The sequence below is a fragment of the Nelumbo nucifera genome, chromosome 4 (assembly GCF_055504915.1).
Source record: "Nelumbo nucifera cultivar China Antique chromosome 4, China Antique-T2T, whole genome shotgun sequence".
Taxonomy (NCBI): Eukaryota; Viridiplantae; Streptophyta; class Magnoliopsida; order Proteales; family Nelumbonaceae; genus Nelumbo; species Nelumbo nucifera.
Window position 1 is genome coordinate 82824249 of NC_142652.1, and position 19534 is coordinate 82843782.

A 19534-nucleotide genomic window follows, 5' to 3' on the forward strand; every position below is an offset into this window, starting at 1 on the left:
AAATATAACCTTTAATGCTTAATTGCAAATTGATTTGTGAATTCCAAAAGCAGAGGTCCAAAATTTGATTTTATATATATAACATAAAAACCATGGTTTTGTAGTGTATTTCTTGTTTCCTAAAACTGATACACATTACTGAATTTCAGGTTTGGAAATTCCTTTTTTTGTATTAGAGTCCATTTGGTTTATAGTCAGAATTGGAATTAAAATGGTCCAAAGCTTGTTTGGTTTAAATGGGAATTAGAATCAGTTGGAATGGGTTTTTATTCCCAAGGGAGGGGGAAGGAATGACCATTCCCTCAAATGAAAGCATGCCATTACACCAGAAATGAGAATGAGATTCTAATTCCAATCAACCAAACAGTTGAAATTCCAATTCTAAACCCCTTATAAGTACATATAGTCCCTCATCACCCCAATCACACTACATATGTCAAAATAAGACTACGTGCACATATATAATGATACTCATAGTCATCCAAAACTCGCAATGAGCTCAAAGTGGGTGCTTTGGGCCAGTGATGAGCCCAAGCAACCACCACAGACCCATGATGAGCCCAAGGAGCCTTCCGAGGTCTTCAATGAGCTCAGAGACGATCCCAAACTTGCGATGAGCCCAAGCAACCACCACAGACCCATGATGAGCCCAAGGAGCCTTCCGAGGTCTTCAATGAGCTCAGAGACGATCCCAAACTTGCGATGAGCCCAAGCAACCACCACAGACCCATGATGAGCCCAAGGAGCCTTCCGAGGTCTTCGATGAGCTCAGAGACTATCCCAAACCTGCGATGAGCCCAAGCAACCGCCACAGACCCATGATGAGCCCAAGGAGCCTTCCAAGGTCTTCGATGAGCTCAGAGACTATCCCAAACCTGCGATGAGCCCAAACAATCTCCACAAACTAGTGATGAGCCCAAGGAGCCTTCCTAGGTCTCCGATGAGCTCGAAGACTGTCCCAAACCAACGATGAGTCGTCCGAAAAGTGACAAAACGAATAAACAAGCACGTCAAATCAATTTTGACACGACCCATAACACGTCAGCTTTGGAGGCTTACGGTGGGTAGTAGCATATACGTGCTAAGAGAATCCTCGGGCAAAAGGAAACTTTGTTCTTGGAAGATCTCATTAGACATGTGGCGAACCCCTAGTAATGTACCTCTAGTAATGTACCTCTAACAACCCCTAGTAATCGACACCACTACTCTTACATCCAATAGATCATAATGTAGTGTGGAGGGTAGAGCGGCAGTCCACTCGCTATTTAATCATTGGCAAGCAGCTGTATCGCAAGTTGTTCATGCTCCCCTACTTGTGTTGCTTACGTCCAACACAGACTAATCAAGTGCTACGCGAGATCCATAAAGGTTTCTATAGAGGACACTTAGAGGGCAGAGCACTAACCCAAAAGGCCCTACAACAAGGGTACTGCTGGCCCACAATGAAGGCAAACACAGTGGAGTTAGTTTAGAAGTGTGATAGGTGTCAATGGCACACAAACATACCACATCAGCCCACCACTGACTTGTGGTACTTGACCATCCTGCGGCCATTTGCATAGTGGGGAATAGACATACTCGGTCCCTTCCCACTTGCGATCAGGAAGAGAAGGTTCTTAGTGGTCGTGATGGATTATTTTACTATGTGAGTAGAAGCCGAGCCATTGGTGCATATCGCAGCTAACAATGTTCAAAACTTCTTCTAGAGGAACATTGTCTATCGATTCAAACTTCCCAGTGTGTTGGTATTAGACAATGGTAAGCAGTTCGAAAATATCAAGTTCTAGAACTGGTGTGTCAAGATGGGAATCCAATAGGACTTCATCGTAGTAGCTCACCCCCTGATGAACAGTCATGCCAAAGTGACAAACAGGGTGATACTATGCGGACTCAAAAGGACTAGGTATTTACCATTCACCATCCATGGACCATTTTATAGAACCTTCTCATAATCTACATGGGTGGAAAAATAGATGAGGAAAAAATCATTACCAATTTTTTGAATATCTGTCTTATTGTCCATCTTCCATTCCCGAGCCTTTTCAGTGATGACCATAAGAGATTCAACTTCACCCAACACCTTTCTCCTTTGTGGTTTCTCTTGGAATATTAAACAAGTTCATCTAGTATTGAGCCATGTTTCCTACTATAGATTTTAGTAATGTAATTTTTCCACCAAGGAATAGAGTCATATTCTTCTATCCATCTAGTTTTTGCTTTACTTTATGTACTAGCTCTTTGAAATTGTCGTTAGTGACTCTTTGCAATACTAATGGAGCTCCTAGATATTTTCATTTTTATTGTTTCTTGGTATCCCTACAAATCGAGTCAATAATCTTTGGAACCTAGGGGGAACATATATTGAGAATAGCATCAAGGATTTTTTAAAATTGGCCTTTTGACCTGATGTCAAGGTCTACTTCCCAAGAATGTCCTTTATTAGATGACAAGCCTCTAGGTTTGCTTTTGCAAATGTTATACAATCATCAACAAATTGCAGCATTGATATTATTGGGCTTCTTCTTGCCGTTTTTTTTCCAATATGAAGCATGTTTAGGAATGGCAATGGAGCAGGTTTGGGGCGGGGCACCCCCTCCCCGTCCCCGCCTCGAAGTCACGATAGCTTGCCCCGTACCTACCCCGTCCCCGGTGGCGGGGCAGGTTCGGGGCGGGGCATCCATTCCCCATCAGGGACAGGGAATCCCTAAATTTTTCCCGTTTCAAGGCAATTAATTAAAAATTATCTATTTTATGTACAATTTATACATAGGATATAGGAATTTGGGGGTATTTTTGAATTGAATTATAATACTTTAGGGGTAATTCAAAAATAAAATTATGGGATCCTAGGATTTTAAAAAGTTTGGGAAAACTTAGAGATATTTTAAATATCAATATTAAACCTAGAGATATTTTACTAATTTACCTTCGGGTTCGGGGAATTATATACAAAACCCGTCCTCACCCCGTACCCGATTCAGGGAAAAATTATTTTCCCCATCCCCGCCCCATCCTTGTTTAGGATCGGGGAAAACCTGCCCCTTTGGGGCGGGGTGGGGTTGGGCCCTGGTTTTACAGGGGAAATTGCCATCCCTAGGCATGTTCCCCTTAGAGTGTTTCTCTATATTTTGGGGTAGAGCTTCATTGCATAAGAGAAATAAATATGGGGATAGAGGATCCCCGTGTCTGATGCCTCTAGTGGGCTTAATGCTCTCAACTGGGGATCCATTGACTAAGACTTGGAAGCTTACTATGGTTACACACTCCATCACCCATCTTACTCATTTTTCATGGAATCCCAATTTTAGTCTATCATAAACATTCTCTATATCAATTTTGTAGGCTTTTACCCTTGTTTTTCCTTTTCCCTTTTTCATGATATGGAAAATTTCATGAGCAATTCGTACATTATCGATGATTTGTCTCCCCAAAATGAAAGGAGACTGATTTGGGAATACTAATTTTCCCAATAGAGGTTTTAAACAATTTACCAGAGTTTTGGCAATTAATTTTTGGATCACATTACAAAGACTAATTGGTCTATAATGTTCTAGAGACTTTAGGTTTTTTGTTTTTTGGTATGAGTACTAAGAAAATTTTATTTAGATCCTTTGTCATTTTTCCATAGTGAAAGAAGGCTCTAATTGTATTAATTGTCGATTTTTTGATAATTTCCCAGTATTTATTAAAGAATTTTGCATTTAAGCCAACTGGGCTAGAGGCTTTTAATTCTCCCATAGAATTTAAAGCTTGCAAAATTTCTCTCTCCTCTATCTCGATCACTAGGTATTCATTGTCTATCTCTCTCCTTCAATTTTTAGTCTTTCTTTGAAGCTCTCAATCAAAATATTGTTTACTTTGGTCACCTCCATGGTCTAGTTGTTAACTGAATCTCTGATCCTAGGATTTGATTCTTACTTCTTCTTATCATTGTAGTAGTATGAAAAACATTTAGTGTTCTTTTCTCCACGACTTAACCATAGGGCTCTTGATTTTTAGGCCCAGTATAATTCATCTTTTCTAGGATCTTGCTTAGCTATTTTTGGCAGGCTTCCTCCTCTTTTTTATCTTCTATTAATTGGATCAATTTCTCCCTCTTTCTGTATTATTTCAATTTTTTCTATAATTTGTCATTTTTTTCTAGATATGTTCTCAAGCAAAGATTTGTTCCAAATTCTTGAATTGGCCCTTGAGCTAACCCTACCCAATATGTTATTAAGTAGGGTCTAGTTTCAAATTCTTGGAACTGAGTCCTATGCAAACCAATTCCAAGGTCTAGGGATTTACCCTACCCAAACTGACCTTTGTTGGCATTGGTGGAAGCGACCTTAGTTGATGCTGGTGGAACTATTATGGTATTGAACTTGTCATGAAATAAATCCCAAAATACTTTGAGGATGTGAAAATTTGAACCTTGGCACTCATGGTTACAATGGCCATGGTCTATCTTAACCATTGATTCAGTTAAGTGATTTGATCATTTTTTTTTATTTTACTATTTAAATGTGTATAATAAGTAATGTATAAGGTAATATTTATAAAATTTAAATCATAATGATAAGTTTTGAAACATGTATTAATATAGTATGATAATTACATATTAAATTACTCAATTTAATCAATAAGGATAATAAGTTTTGAACTATATAATAATGGTATTACCAGAACCGACCCTAGAACCAACTTTCATAGGATAGCTTTTGGTTCCAAAAACCTGAAACAAGGTTTAATTCTAGGTTCTACTTTGGAACTTGAACCAAAACATAGCTGAATAGAAGTCTCACTTGATGAATTCTAGGTTCTACGATACGGGGCGTATCGTATCGGTATCGGTCATAAGAGATACGGGAAACGTTTGTATGCCACTAAGGCAACCGTTAGCTCTTGTTAAAACGTGAAACAAAATAATTCTTTATTAATGCTTACATGTAATCCTAACAAATAACATATATTTATGTTCAATAATTCTAAGTAAAGATTAAATAATATTATTTAAATTTAATATTTTATAAACTATGGAGTAAATAATTTCTCAAATCTGCATTCATATCAAAAAGAGGTTTTTAATCTCAAAAAATTTATACAAATAAAAATATTAATAATAGAATAATAATTTTAGTACTTAAAATTTATAAATTTGAATGTGAAATGTATCTTAAAAATTTTATAAATTATTAATTAATATTTTAATTTGCATTAAATAAAAATATATTTATTATTTACAAAAATGACAATTTATTTCATAAAATTATAAAAATAATAATATTAATAATATTATAATAAGTTTAGTAATTAAAAATTATGAATTTGCATACGATATGTATCTTAGAAATTTTAGTATGTTTGAGAGAGTTTAATTTAAGATATATGTTTTTATAAATTTTTAATTGATATTTTAATTACATTTTATAATAACATTTTTATTGTTTACCAAACATTTGAGAATTAATTTTTAGTTGATTATTTAGTTAATGTTAAAATGTAAAAATATAAAAATAAAAACAATTGATACGATAATTACATATAATAGTTGCATGTGTTTTGTGGCATGAACTTCAATTGAAAATAAATAATAGCTTTGTACATGTATTAATTTGTGAAAATTTATATAATATTTTTTATGACTCTTGATTGATAAATTATCAATAAAAATTGTATGATTTCTATGCATCCCGCTATATTAATTGTAATATATTTATTCACAAATACCATTAGAATATACATTTCTTTTGCATTTATACGTTAATTTTGACTATTTTAGCCTTAAATGTAATGTTATTAATATATTTATGGAATTTATATGCATTTCCTGACGTATCCAAGCGTCTCCATGTTTTTTCATATGTATCCATGTGTTCCCAAAGCGTATCCGTATCCATATTCAAGTGGTCCGATACGATACCCGGTACTGATATTTTAATCCTTGGGTGGGATGAATTTCCATATCTCAAGCTATAAGCTGAGTTTCATTATTTACATTATAACTATCACCAAAGTTCCATGTGCCATCGAGCGATACAAATTCCTTTACTACTTGATCTATTACAAATACCCCAATTTTGTAAGAATTTAGATCAAGCTGGGATTGGTTATTTCGCTTGATCTCTATATTAGGATTTAAGCCCAAGATGAGCTTAGGCTAGGGGTACAACTCTAGGATTGGGCTTAGGCCATGTTTGGGAGTGCTTATGTTAAAAATAAGTGCTTATTGAACAAGTGCTTATGCGAATAAGCACTTATTTGCATTTGTTACCCATCTTTTTCAAGTGGTTGTTTTAAAAAATAAGCACTTATTTTATATTTTGGGTGTTTGGTGGTCCTTTTCTCCAATAAGCACTTAAATAAGAAATTATGACTCTTTTGTCCTTTATTTTCTTTCAAATTTTCAAAACATCCAATGTAAAGTGAATGGATAAAAGTATTTTGATAGAAGTGCTTTTATAAAAGTACTTTTACAAAAGTACTTTCATAAAAGTACATTGATAAAAGCACTTCCGTAAAATACTTTTATAAAAGTGCTTTTGTAAAAGTTCTTTTATAAAATCACTTCCTTAAAGTGTTTTTACAAAAGTGCTTTTCTAAAATTACTTTCATAAAAATGCTTTCATAAAAGTACTTCCATGAAAGTGCTTTTGTAAATGTACTTTTATAAAAGTACTTTCGTAAAAGTTCTTTTATAAAAGTGCTTTCATAAAAGTTTTTTCGTAAAAGTACATTTACAAAAGTACTTTCGTAAAAGTGCTTTTATAAAAATACTTTTATAAAGTACTTACTTGCACAAATGTAATTTTCATAAAATTACTTTTATAAAAGTGCCTTTGTAAAATTGGTATTCTAAAAATTCATTGGGGACAATTATGACAGAGAAAAAATTGAATAAGTGCTTATTGTATGAGCACTTAAAAAACTGGAAATTTGGACTTAAAAAATTAATCCCTTATTTTTAAAATAAGCACTTATATCAAATTTATTTCCCAAATACTAATAAGTACTTAATAATATGATCATTGCCTAAATAAACACTTATTTTTAAGCACTCCTAAACATGACCATATTAGATTCATCTTAAAAACTTAAACCCTGCTCAGCTTGGTGATTTAGCACTTCCGTATTTGTCAATTACCAGAGGGCATCCTCATCATAACAGAAATAAGGTGCCCTCATAAGTGACTCAAGATCTTCGATTAACAAGGCGTGTACAGGCTATAATCCACTCAGAAGTCAGAAGAAAGCTTTTGGATCTGCTATTACCCACAATGCTACCTACAAGGCTACAAGCCTATCAGGTACCAGACTATCCAAAGCCGAGTAAGGCTGCATTTGGCATTCCTTATTTTAGGCTTAATTTAGAAGAAGTACAAATGTAAATATGTACAGTGTAAATACATATAAAATAATACAAAATATAAGGCTTTACACTCTACATATTTGCATTTGTACTCCTTCCAAACTGAGCCTTAAGTACAAAACGGAGATAAGTCATTAAAATAAGGAATGCCAAAGTTACGTAACCAGTTCTGCATGTCTTATTGTTTATAGCAGATCTAGAGTCCTCTTAAGATGCTTTGTCTTTAAGCATATTAGGGGTGCAACTTTGGGTGGTCCCAATCCGAGCCCAACCCAACCCACCTGAATTTCTACCCACCAAGCCCGGTTACTTGAAAATGATGTAGAAAATAATTGTTTTTCTACGATCTGTTCTTGAAATGGTAATGGGATACCACTTCATATTCACAGTACCCTCTCTCCCTCCCTCCCTTACTCCAATTGTATTCATCAACAGTTGATGCCCATGTTTGATCTCGTTTATCGAGTTAGTTCCCCTTAAGATTGCAGAGTCTTCATATATCCTTTTGCATTTGCTTCACCATTTTTAAGGACCTGTTTGATTCACAGTAATAGGGGTCTGGAATTGGAATTGGAATGGGTCATTCTGATTCCAATTATTTGGTTGGATGGAATCGGATTCCAGTTTATTCCAATTTTGATTCCAATTTTTATGCCAACCAAATAAGTTATGGAAATAGATCGTTCTGATTCCGGTTCTAACTAGGAACCAAACAAACCCTAAATAAATAAGTCATTTTTACTAAAACTAATAAGTCAACCTTTAAACTCAATATCAACTTTGAAAATTCCAGCTCTTATGATTTAACCCTTTCAAACATTGTTTCTTTTATTAAATATGCCTATTTAATTTCACTTAATTATAATTCAGTTGGCTATGTTTCATGAAAGTCAAGCTTTTGAACAATATATATATAAGGGGGGGGGGGGGGGGGGGGGGTCTACAACAATAAAGATAATTAAGTACCATTGAATACCCAATAAGAAATTTTAAATTATGGAATTTTAGTATTGTCATTAGTCAAGAAGTGTTAAGTGTATTGACTTTCTAATTTTTCTTAGGCTGTGTTTGGAAAGTATACAAATACAAATGTATCAGAGTTCTTATTGCGGTTTTCTTGTGATATGCTGAGAAAGAATGCTGTCATCCTTTGTTAACTTGTAAAATTTAGCTAATAGATCACGGTGGGAAACTTCTATATTCATTCTGGTAGATTGACAAATGAGTTTCAAGAAATTTTGCTAGGACACTAAAAAAGGTCATTAATTACCCAATGTTGGTCTTAGGCTAATAGCTAAATAGCTATGTAGAGTCTTGCGAGGGAATGTCTACTCTCAAACTCAAACTTCTATTCAGAGTTGGGTAAAGTGAGAACTTTCACTAATTCTCTGTTGATTAAATTATATGACAAGGTTTTTAAAACCGAATCAGATAACAAATCGATCAAGGGTTTGGTTCTCGGATCAAATGATTGAACGATTCAAATTAAATGAACAGCCCATTTTGACAAAAAAAAATTAAAAAACGGTTAAAACCATTGGATGATTCAAACCTAGATCAATGGTTTAATGATCAAATCAATGAATTTTGACAAAATAATAATTCTAGGATAAAACAAAACTGATCACCTGACCGATTCTTGGTTTTTCTGATCCAACCTCCGGTTCGAATTTGAAAACCATGGTATAATATATCAGTGATCATTGCGTCCATCCTTCCATAATCAAAACAAGTGGAAAGATTGAAAATAGGAAATCAATTTCAATTTGCATCGTTGTGAAGGTAGCACTTTTGCCCATAGTTAATGAAAGTCCTTCCCTTGTGTATATCTACTAAAATATAACGCGTAATGCTTAATTATAAAGAATATTCTTTTTTTTTTTCTTGTTTATATAAAAAAATGATTGTAATAAGTATTGGACAAACTTTACCAGATATGTTGGTCAAAACAGTGGAACATGACTGACTTACGTATTCCATGCCAAAGAATCAGATACAGTAACGTGAAGCCAGACGAGTTGACTTAGTATTCGGTATTGCTTCTATGAGAAGAAACCATACATATAAATTACGAGTTGGATCTGACCATAAAACTCTGACTATGTTATATAGTATTCAATTTAAGCGACTCTGGATCCCCTTCCACACTTATCTATAATAATATACTATACTTAATACATAGTATCATTATTGATGTACAGCTGTGATGTGATGTCATGTGGGTAGGTAAAAATAATTAAGAGATCCCGACACAATTTATGCACATACAGACTAAGAGTTTAGACTTTAGAATGCCTACTTTCCTCAACAATATTCTTCTATTATTTTAAACTCTTAGTAATGGCATCTTTTGGTAGGTCTTTTAGAAAGATCTTTGTACATATTAAATGGCCAAAGGTGTAGGAAGCTTTTGGGATATTGTATTTAAAGGGAAAGACCAGTTGATAGTCTACCCAAGTCTTTTACAATTATATTGCATTTAGAGTCGATTTATCACACGTAAAAACAAAAAAGCTTCATTTAAAGATTCTCAAAATTTGGCATTTTTTGTCATTTTCGAGTATTTTTTTCCATCACCTTAATTTTTGGTCGTTAAAACTTACCAAAACTTTGAAGGTGTTTAATATAATTTCTGTTTATTTATATTTTTGTATTTGATATATTTTCAAAACCGAAAAAAGTATTTCATAAATCATTTATTGATAATTAGGTATTATTAAGCACATACTTTTGTGAATATCCATGCGTATAGATTAACATGATGGGATAAATATTGATTTGACAATGACGTGACAACATTTAAAAATTAGGCACAAAATGCGTATAGATCAACCTACTTCTACACTTTCGCTATGCTTTTACTTTCGTTACATAGAATTTGTAAATTAATGTGTTCAACACTGATTGAATTATAAAGCCTGTTATATATCGGCATTGGCTATCTTTGAAGCCCACCTCTTCTACTCATTCGATATGGAAAATGGTCTAAGGGCCCGTTTGGTTTGTGGGAATAAAGTCTAGAATTGGAATTGGAATGGACTATTCCGATTCCAACTGTTTAGTTAGATGGAATAGAATCTCATTTCAATTTCTGTTGGAATGGCATTCCTTCCATTTGAGAGAATGATCATTCCCTATCCCTCTTTGAGAATGAAATCTCATTCCCATCTCTGTATGAACCAAACAAACTATGAGAATACACTATTTCAATTCCAATTTCGACTCCAAATCAAACGGAATAGAAGATGGTCCCACCAGCATTTGAGGGAATGCTCTTTGGAATCCCATTTCCGACTCCAATTCCCATTGATCCTACAACATCTACACTCTACAGGCTTCCCAGTTATGGTAAATAGAAGATGGTCCCACCAGCACCAAATGGAACTGTCACGATGGTGTGGGACCGGGGCATTTACAAGTCTGCCACGTGTCACTACTGGCTGACAATCACGGTAGCCTTTGTATAGTATAAGGCAAGGCCCATGAGGCAATGAGTCAATGACTATCCATCTCCATCTCTCTCTTACAGAGTTACAGGCTACAGCGTAAGTTCAGTACGTGGACTTGGCCACGTTGAAAATTAAAATGTCCAAAAGCTCGCATTTGGATGGAGAAAGAAACCGAACTTGATTGGGTGGTATTCTCCGTGTGTTTTAATGTTGCCGTCTGGTAGCAGTCATCGATTTTAAAAATAAAATCTGAGAAAAAAAAATTGGATACAGAAGAAGTCGTATCATGAAAAGGCCAACAACCAAAAACCCTCGTCTGTGTGTGTGTGAAGCCGCCCTCATCGTTATTCAGATTTCAGACGAAAGACGTACGACCGACTACGCTGATGCAAACGATCAGCTCTGCCCGTGGAATCATCTCCGAAATGTTATCGGATTCCGGTTCTCCTGTCCGCCGGATTCTTACGCTCTTGATCGCCTTTGCTGTAGTTGCATTTGCTTGTCATTTTATCTACAATACTCAGACCTATTCCTATGTTATCTTACCTCGACCCTTCGGTCGCTCTTCTTCCACTGTCAACCAAGTTTTCTCCCCCGATGCTGTTAATACATCACAGCCGGTGAGTCTCTCTCTCTCTCTCTCGTACACCATATCTTGATCGTTGGTTTGTAATATCTGTAAGTCGTAGAGAAGGAACCATTCTGTTTCTGGGGAGAGAGGTGATGATCTCATGGCATATCACAGTGCAAGGCTGGGCCATGGATTAGTTCATAGTTAACATTTGCTCTGGATGGTCATCGAATATCGATCAACATGCATGGATCGATGGTCAATAACTTTGACCACAAGAGAGTTTGTAATGTCCCACAGGCTTTCTCCTGTGTAAAAGTATCAGCTCCAATCACAAATCACAAATCTCAATCACGAATCTTTTGCATTTGATGGACGATTTTGGATTTGCCACATCATCCTTCCACGTGGCAAACATAAGATGGTACTTGGTGGTTTGGGAGAAGTTCCAAACCTTGACTCGTGGAATTTATCCATATGAAAGGCCAAATCTAATTGCCTTCATCTTGTTTCTTTCTTACTGATGTTTTTGAAGGGGAATTTTCAAATTTGGTTCATGCTCTTCTCCAAAATTTATCCAACCTTCTCTCTCTCTCTGTCGAATATATTGGAGAGGAAGATAGGGTCTCTGGGTCTGCAAATACCAAAGAGCATTTTGTATGTCAGTGTCTCGTTAATTTCTTAACATGAGTGATTATCTGATCTCTTCTGGATATGTTAGTTACAATATGATGATTTATTTGGCTTATTTGCTTCTGATAAAGTAAGTTACTTTTGTAGGATACCAAGGAATTGAGCCTAGACGGTATTTTGAAGAAGGCAGCTATGGAGGATAAAACTGTTATCTTAGCTCCATTAAATGAAGCTTGGGCGTCACCTGGCTCGATTATTGATATCTTCATTGAGAGCTTCCGAATTGGAAATAATACCAGTTGGCTATTGAACCATTTGATAATTGTCGCCTTAGACCAAAAGGCTTACACTCGTTGTCTAGCTGTTCATACCTATTGTTTTGCTCTTGTCACTGAAGGAGTAGATTTCTCAGGATCAGAAGCATATTTCATGACAAGTGATTACTTGAAAATGGTGTTGAGAAAAATCGATTTTCTACGATCAGTTCTCGAGATGGGATACAGCTTCATTTTCTCGGTACCTACACTCCCTTCAGTTCCCTGTTTCTTGCCCATGTTTATCGGTTTTGTTTTATCAATTGGTTCGCCCCCTTTTGATTGCACTACTCATCATCTCTCTAAGTCTTTTTTACATCATCGATCTTTCTTTTTTAATTTGCTCAAACTCACAAGTCAATATCAGCTTGGAAATTTAGTATGCTTGGGCGGCATGCACCCGAATCAATTGTTTGGTTCTAGAATTTATTTTGTATTGTCATAGTCAAGCTGTCCATCAAGCATAACGGTGGAATTCTAGAATCTAAAGAGATAAGATATGAGAAAACCTTACCACTTACTACTTATTTCTACCTGGCCGTTTGAATCTTTCGAACCGTCACCCAGTCCCAGTCAAGATTTTGGGTTCGATAAATATGAAATTCGCCATTTGATAAAAAACTGTTCAGTCTAAGATGGTTGGTCATAACTTAATTTTCACCAAAAAAACCATTTTTTTGCTTCAAATTATAATATTTAACATTTTTACTAATAAAAATTTAAAATACTATAAAATAGTATTTAATGGAGTATTTACTTAAATGGAAATTATTTTTTATTGAACAGCCAAGTGTAGAAATGTTGGAAAGAATTAATAATAATATTGTTGATAATTCTAGGTTTTCTACAACATGGGGAAACTGGATATCGTCCTAACCTTTGCCATTTCTGCACAATTCATTTTGGTTGATTTGTGTTTTCAGGATGGTGATATAATGTGGTTCCGAAACCCATTCCCACAATTCTATTTGGATGCAGATTTTCAGGTTGCTTGTGATCACTTTACAGGCAACTCCACTGATTTAGACAACGGTCCAAATACAGGGTTTATGTATGTCAAGTCCAATAACAGAACCATAGAATTCTACAAGTTTTGGTACTCCTCCAGAGAGACATTTCCTGGAACACATGATCAGGATGTGTTAAACTTGATTAAATACGATCCACTGGTCCAAAGGATTGGATTGACGATTAGGTTTTTGGATACTGCTTATTTTGGTGGGTTTTGTGAACCCAGCAGAGATTTGAATAGGGTCTGTACAATGCACGCGAATTGTTGTTTTGGTCTGGATAACAAGCTCCACGATCTTAGAGTTATGCTTGACGACTGGAAAAAATTTTTTTCTTCTGCTGCAAGTGTGGAGACGACATCGGAAATGTCATGGAGTGTCCCACAGAATTGCAGGTAACAGTGTTAGAACTTCCATTAATTCTCTGTTGTTTAATATATATCATAGGTTACTGATCGTTATTTCTATGTTTTCCGTCCAGTACTGCGTCATACAATCCACCTTCAAAGAAGAATAGTACTCAACCTGAGCCGAAAGGTTGAGCATATAAAAACAATACGTCGGGAGCCAACTTTGTAAAGGTAATATTTCTGCCCATTTAGTTATTTGACAATTCTTTTCTTCTCTGTATCTCGTCAAATACAAGGGGATGTTGCCTGATTCTTGGTTGTGAACCTTTTTTTTTTTTCTTTTTTTTGTTTTTTTTGGTCATTTACTGAAACACCCCCTATAATTTCCTGGATTTACTAAAACCCACCTTATAGTTTGTATTTTATTAAAACAATTCTATAGTTTACAATCCATTTATTTAATCGATCTTTCATTAGATGACAGTAAAAAAATGACAGCTTTAACTCTAATGTTCATTTGAATAAATTCAATCAAAATAAAAATAAAAATACCATTTTTGCACCTAGTAAGATATGAGCAACCACTCTATTTGGTTCTATTTGGTCAATTTTATTTTCTGTATGAAGAAGTATTAGAGTTACTTTTGGAATAAACAGCCATGGGACCATGCCCTTGAATATTTTCCACTCAATTTAGGTTATAATGTTACTATTTTCAGATGAAAAACAAACACTTCTTAATAAAAGGTCAATTAAGCAAATACGTTGCAAACTATAGGATGTTTTAGTAAAATAAAAACTATAGGATAAATTTAAGTAAATCCATGAAACCATAGGGGTGTTTCAGTAAATGACCCCTTTTTTTCATTGAATGATTGTTCATGAGCCAGGCTCAATTTAACTTTTTTTTTTTCTTTTTGTCAAAATTTAAATGGGTCTGACCTAAAGCCCGAACTCAAAATAGTGTAAAATGTTTATGGCCAAATCGGAAGGCTGACCCATAAAAAGGTCTAATTGCGTTGTTTCCCAAAACTCATATCATCAGAAACACATTATTGAATTTCCAGTTTCTAAAACGTTTTCCTGTATTGATTTGATATCATGTTTCATAAGAAAGCATAAGATATTCGGATAGAGATTTTGTTCATTTAAATGCATTTGGGTCGCTATGAATTATGATATAAAAGTAAATTTAAACCAGCCTTCAACAAAGATGTATATTAGAGACCAAATTGTTGCTACTTTTGTTATTACATCAATTGCTTCTATCAAGGCATGGAGAGGGTGGCTGGTCTCAGAAATTTGTTGGGGTACAATTTTTTTTCTCTTTCTTTTAAAGCCTGACTGTGATATCGGGATAGCGGGAAAGACATGATACAGTAAATTTTGCCTAAACATTAGAACCTAGTCCAAAACTTTAGACTCGGATTGGACCAGATGATCACATTATAAGAATCAAAACCCGGTAGTTATTTTAGGCAAGGTTTGTAAAACTGACCTGGACAACGAATTGGTCAGGGGTTTGGTTTCCAGTGAATGGTTCGACCATTTGAACCGAATGGACAGTCTGTTCTAACAAAAAATAAAAAAATTAAAAAAAATTAAAAACCAACAAAACCGTTGAACAGTTTGAATGATTCGACTGCCCGAATCAGTGATTTGCTGACCAAATTAACGGCTTTGGGGGAAATAACGGTTCTGAGGTAAAACAGAACCGGTCATCTGACAGATTCCTGGTTTTTCTAGTTTGACCGTCCGGTCCAATCCGGTTTTGAAAATCATGATTCTAAGTCCTGACTAATTAAAAGATGGTTTTCATGAACTGAACAGGCTAATTGTTCAATTAACCGGTAAAACTGTGTGACCCATTGCGCATTCTGATTTTTAATCCGTTCCAAGTCATATGGCATAATGCTATTGAAGTGACGATGAATATAGCAAATCCTAGGATTATTTGTTTCTGAACATCACTCTGATTGCAATAAAACCTTGATCCATCTAGACCTTGGGTCGAGTCCCACCTTCATTCGGGATGGGGTGTAGGGATTTGGGAGAGAGCTGCCCCTAGTTGTGAGATAGAATTAGCTGAATACAGTAGTTGTTCGTGGAACCAATAATCACACTGCACATCAGTCATAAAATACATGGGTCAGTCAACCTCTCAATCTGGGCCCCATGTATTTTGTTGCAGGCATGGGGCATTATCATTGATTCCACAGCCCGCTGGACAATTAAAGTGCTCAGCTAATCTAAATTCCCTGGTTGTGTAGCTCATTACCCAAAAAAAGAAGATAATTTGGGGTGTCAATGGCATTCAAAGATCTAATTTCAATTTTGATATTCAACGTAATTGAATTGAATTTGGATCATCCAAATATCTAATCAGTCGAATTTGGATACAGATTAGCTAATCGGATTCAAATTCGGATATGGCCTGATTCGATTTGATAAATATTCAAATTCGATCAATTATTTAATTCTTATATATAATATATAAAATATTTAAATGTTTAAATGTTTTATATAATTTATATATATATAATAATTAAATTATATAAATAATTTATATATTTATATAAATAAAATATTTATTTTATATATTTATTAATTACCTAAAATAATTAATTGGTCGAATTCAAATCGAATTGAGTACTCAAATATTTAATCGAATTTGAATATTAATTTCCAATATCTGTCGGATATCAAATCAAATTTTCTAATCGGATTTGAATTCGGATATTACCTGATTCAGTTTGAACTTGATCTGTTTACACCCCTAATCAAAATTCATGCAGTTACTGTTGGAAATTTTTAAATCTTTCTCCTCCCCTAATTATTAACGTAATTTAGCAAAAAAATAAAAAAAAAGAAAGAAAACTACCATCATCATTAAGCCCATTTTGGTTCAAATCCCATTCTTGCTCTTTCTTTCTGATAATAAAATTCTATAATGGACAAAAATGTATAGAAATGGACAGAATAAGAAAATGTTGTTGCCAACAAACACTCTTGTTCCCAAAAATATTAATTCTTTTCATGGCAAGGATGAGAATAAGTGCTGAACCGTTTGGTTACAAATTTCAATTTTATTCTTTTTGTTATCAATCAAAATAATTTCAATTTTATCCTTTTTGTTATCAATCAAAATAATAATATAGGTATATATACAGTGCTCAAATGTACCATGTGGCCCTACATCTATAACACAAAATATAAAAAATGACAAGAAACTAGAAAAGCTTTTTCTTTTGGTTGAATACAGAAAATATTAAAAAAAAAATTATGCTTGATTGAAAAAAAAAGTTGTCTTTCTCTAGCAAATGTAAATAGATTGGGATTGCCATTCTAGAGCGTCCCAGGTGAGACCGGATCTCCTGCCTAGGAGAACTCTGCCCACATTTATCTCAGCCATACATGGAGAACATCTCATCCTCTACATAGTATTATGCAGGGGAAGATGTTCTCAATTCATAGGGGATAGTGTATTGTGGGTAGGGGTGGGCAGGGTTCACGTGGGCAGGAGATCCGGAGTTGTCCCAGGCTCCTGGCCCACAGAGTTACAGCTATAGTGAGAACTTCCATTTATTGTACGTTCATTAATTTTTGCATGTGTTTAATACATAATCTATTAAGCTGTGTTTGGTTTGAAAGAAAGGGTAGGGAAATCTATACAAGTAGGGAAAGGTAAAGATTTCCCTACCTTTTCTGTCAAACCTAAACACATCATTCTTTCTCTGTTTTTTCTTTTTTTTCTTTTGCATTTTGTTTTTTGGTCCCTCTAAATTGTCATGTATTGGCTTCAGTCAATGCAAGGCCCGTTTAAACCCTAATATCTCCTTATCTATGTACTTTATTTCATGGGAAGATATTTCTAATGCAGGTCATGAAGACTGTTCGAATGTGTCTTTCACTGACTGAAGCCAAGTTCCTTTCCATCCTCCTCCAAATGATAATAATCTAGACGTGTGGAAAGATTGAAAAATGAAAATGGAAAATCAATTTCAATTAATTTGCATGTCTCACGTTTTTTGAGCAGCCAGCGTTGTAAAATAAACAATTTTGCGACGGTTAATGAAAATTCTTCCTAAGAATTAGAATTAGAATTTCATATTAATTGAAAATTTCAATTAATTCGCATGTATTTATTTATTTGAAAATGTTTGTAGTAAAGAAGTATTCGCCAAGTTATGTAGGTCAAAACAGTGGAATATTATTGTATTGATCAAGAATTAGAATTTCATATTCGATGTCAAAGATTCCAATATAACGTAAAGCCAGATTAGTATTCGGTGATGCCTACATCAGAAGAAACCCATAATATTACGGGGGAAACATACACACTCAGTTGAATTATCTATCACGGTTGAACACGCCAGTGTTCAATACAGCTGGGTCTCAGATGAGCTCACATGAGCACTGGTGTGTTCAACTGTGATAGGTAGTTCAGCTCTCCGGTTCATCCGGACTAAGCACAATAATAGGGTCCCCACTGTTGACTTCAAATTATGTAGGGGAGGTGAGGCTAAATGAGACTTGCCTGATTTGGTGGACATACAACCACCAATGATAGCTGTAGGTCCACCTTCCACATTTTCGGCACAAGTTTGATTTTGATCTACCATCATATGTTACGGGAAATCAGTGGTAGAGCTTGTATAAGGTGCATCATGAACAATGGTAGATATAGTTGATCACGGGGTATCATTAGGGGTGTCAATTGGATTGGATTTGGGCCAATCCGGTCCAGTCGAATGTGAGTCCATTACAAATGTACCTGGTCCAATTCAGTCCAATGAATATTTTGGACCAGTCCAGAGACTGTCCAATCTGTTCAAATTCCTATTAATTTAGATTGGTTTCAACTCAAACCTGATCCATTGACACCTATGTTCTTATCTTTTATCAATGGACCAGATATTGGCTCAATCCAATATAAATTCATTATGGACGGATCAGATCCAATTCAATATATCATGTTGGTCCGTCCAAATTCAATATGTCTTATTGGTCCGTCCAAATAGATTTTGATTTGGATGGAATTCAACCTAAACCGGTCCATTAACACCCCTAGGAATTACACCGTCAGGCCTCAGCCTGTTGTGACCTTGGAGCATCACTTGCATGTGAAGAGACAGGAATATCAGTTACAGGAGTTATAATAACAGAATCATGAACTGATGAAGAGTGTGGTAAATGCTCGCCTGATTTGGCGGAACCACTTCCGTCAAAGACGGGAGTAATTCCGCCGTACGTCCACTGGAACTGACTGAAACTGACGCCGGTCATCGGAACATTTGGTTTCCGTTGAGGACGAACCAGCAACATCAGTCCAAATTCGGCGATGTACAGGCTGATGAACATGAGATCTTGCATGCCTATGAGCAAGTTTTGCCACCGATAAAGCCTCAAGTTTCCGGCAAATATCATCCATCATGAGAACACTCTTGGAGAGCAGTCTCAACACGATGTTTTAATAGACAAGTTTCCTTGTCATGGCCAACACGAGCACAGAACATACAAAATCGGGAAATTCAACAGTTTATAAGGAAGCAGTTGGGTAAGAGGTTTCGTGGCATCTATACGTACCTCGTTGAAGTTGAACAAAAATTCTAAGTATAGGTATTATCTTGGGCTATTTTTCCATATTGAACCCTACTCTCCAAATAAAATTAAGGGTGGGGTCAATTTATTAACTCAAATCTTAAATACTAGGTTTGCCTATCCAGCCTCAAGAGACAATAAACATGGGGTTTAATTATTTGATAAAAAATAAAAATAAAAGACAAAAATCCCTTATGTGTGTACAACTCTACTAGGTTTTCCTACCTTTTTTTTCTTTCAAACCAAATACATTCTTAT

At 35.1% G+C, this 19534-nt stretch overlaps 1 protein-coding gene across 2 annotated transcripts; it reads left to right on the forward strand.

The window, feature by feature from the left end:
- Positions 1-11088: 11088 nt before the first annotated feature.
- On the forward strand, positions 11089-17863 carry LOC148800783 (uncharacterized protein At4g15970-like). 2 transcript variants are annotated; one of them, XM_088886369.1, is made up of 5 exons: positions 11089-11417; positions 12149-12517; positions 13239-13720; positions 13807-13906; positions 17556-17863. In XM_088886369.1, exons 1-4 carry the CDS (start codon positions 11184-11186, stop codon positions 13865-13867), a joined length of 1146 nt encoding a protein of 381 aa, XP_088742495.1. In that variant the 5' UTR covers positions 11089-11183; the 3' UTR covers positions 13868-13906; positions 17556-17863. The 2 variants fall into 2 exon arrangements, with proteins under 2 accessions (XP_088742495.1, XP_088742494.1); XM_088886368.1 differs by lacking the exon at positions 17556-17863 and having other exon boundaries at positions 13807-14552.
- The last annotated feature ends 1671 nt before the right edge of the window (positions 17864-19534 follow it).

Coding starts and splice junctions, on each gene's coding strand:
- LOC148800783 (XM_088886369.1), top strand. CDS start 11,184: ATGCAAACGATCAGCTCTGCCCGTGGAATCATCTCCGAAATGTTATCG. Junction 12,518..13,238: donor GATACAGCTTCATTTTCTCG/GTACCTACACTC, acceptor TTGTGTTTTCAG/GATGGTGATATAATGTGGTT. Junction 13,721..13,806: donor AGTGTCCCACAGAATTGCAG/GTAACAGTGTTA, acceptor TTTTCCGTCCAG/TACTGCGTCATACAATCCAC.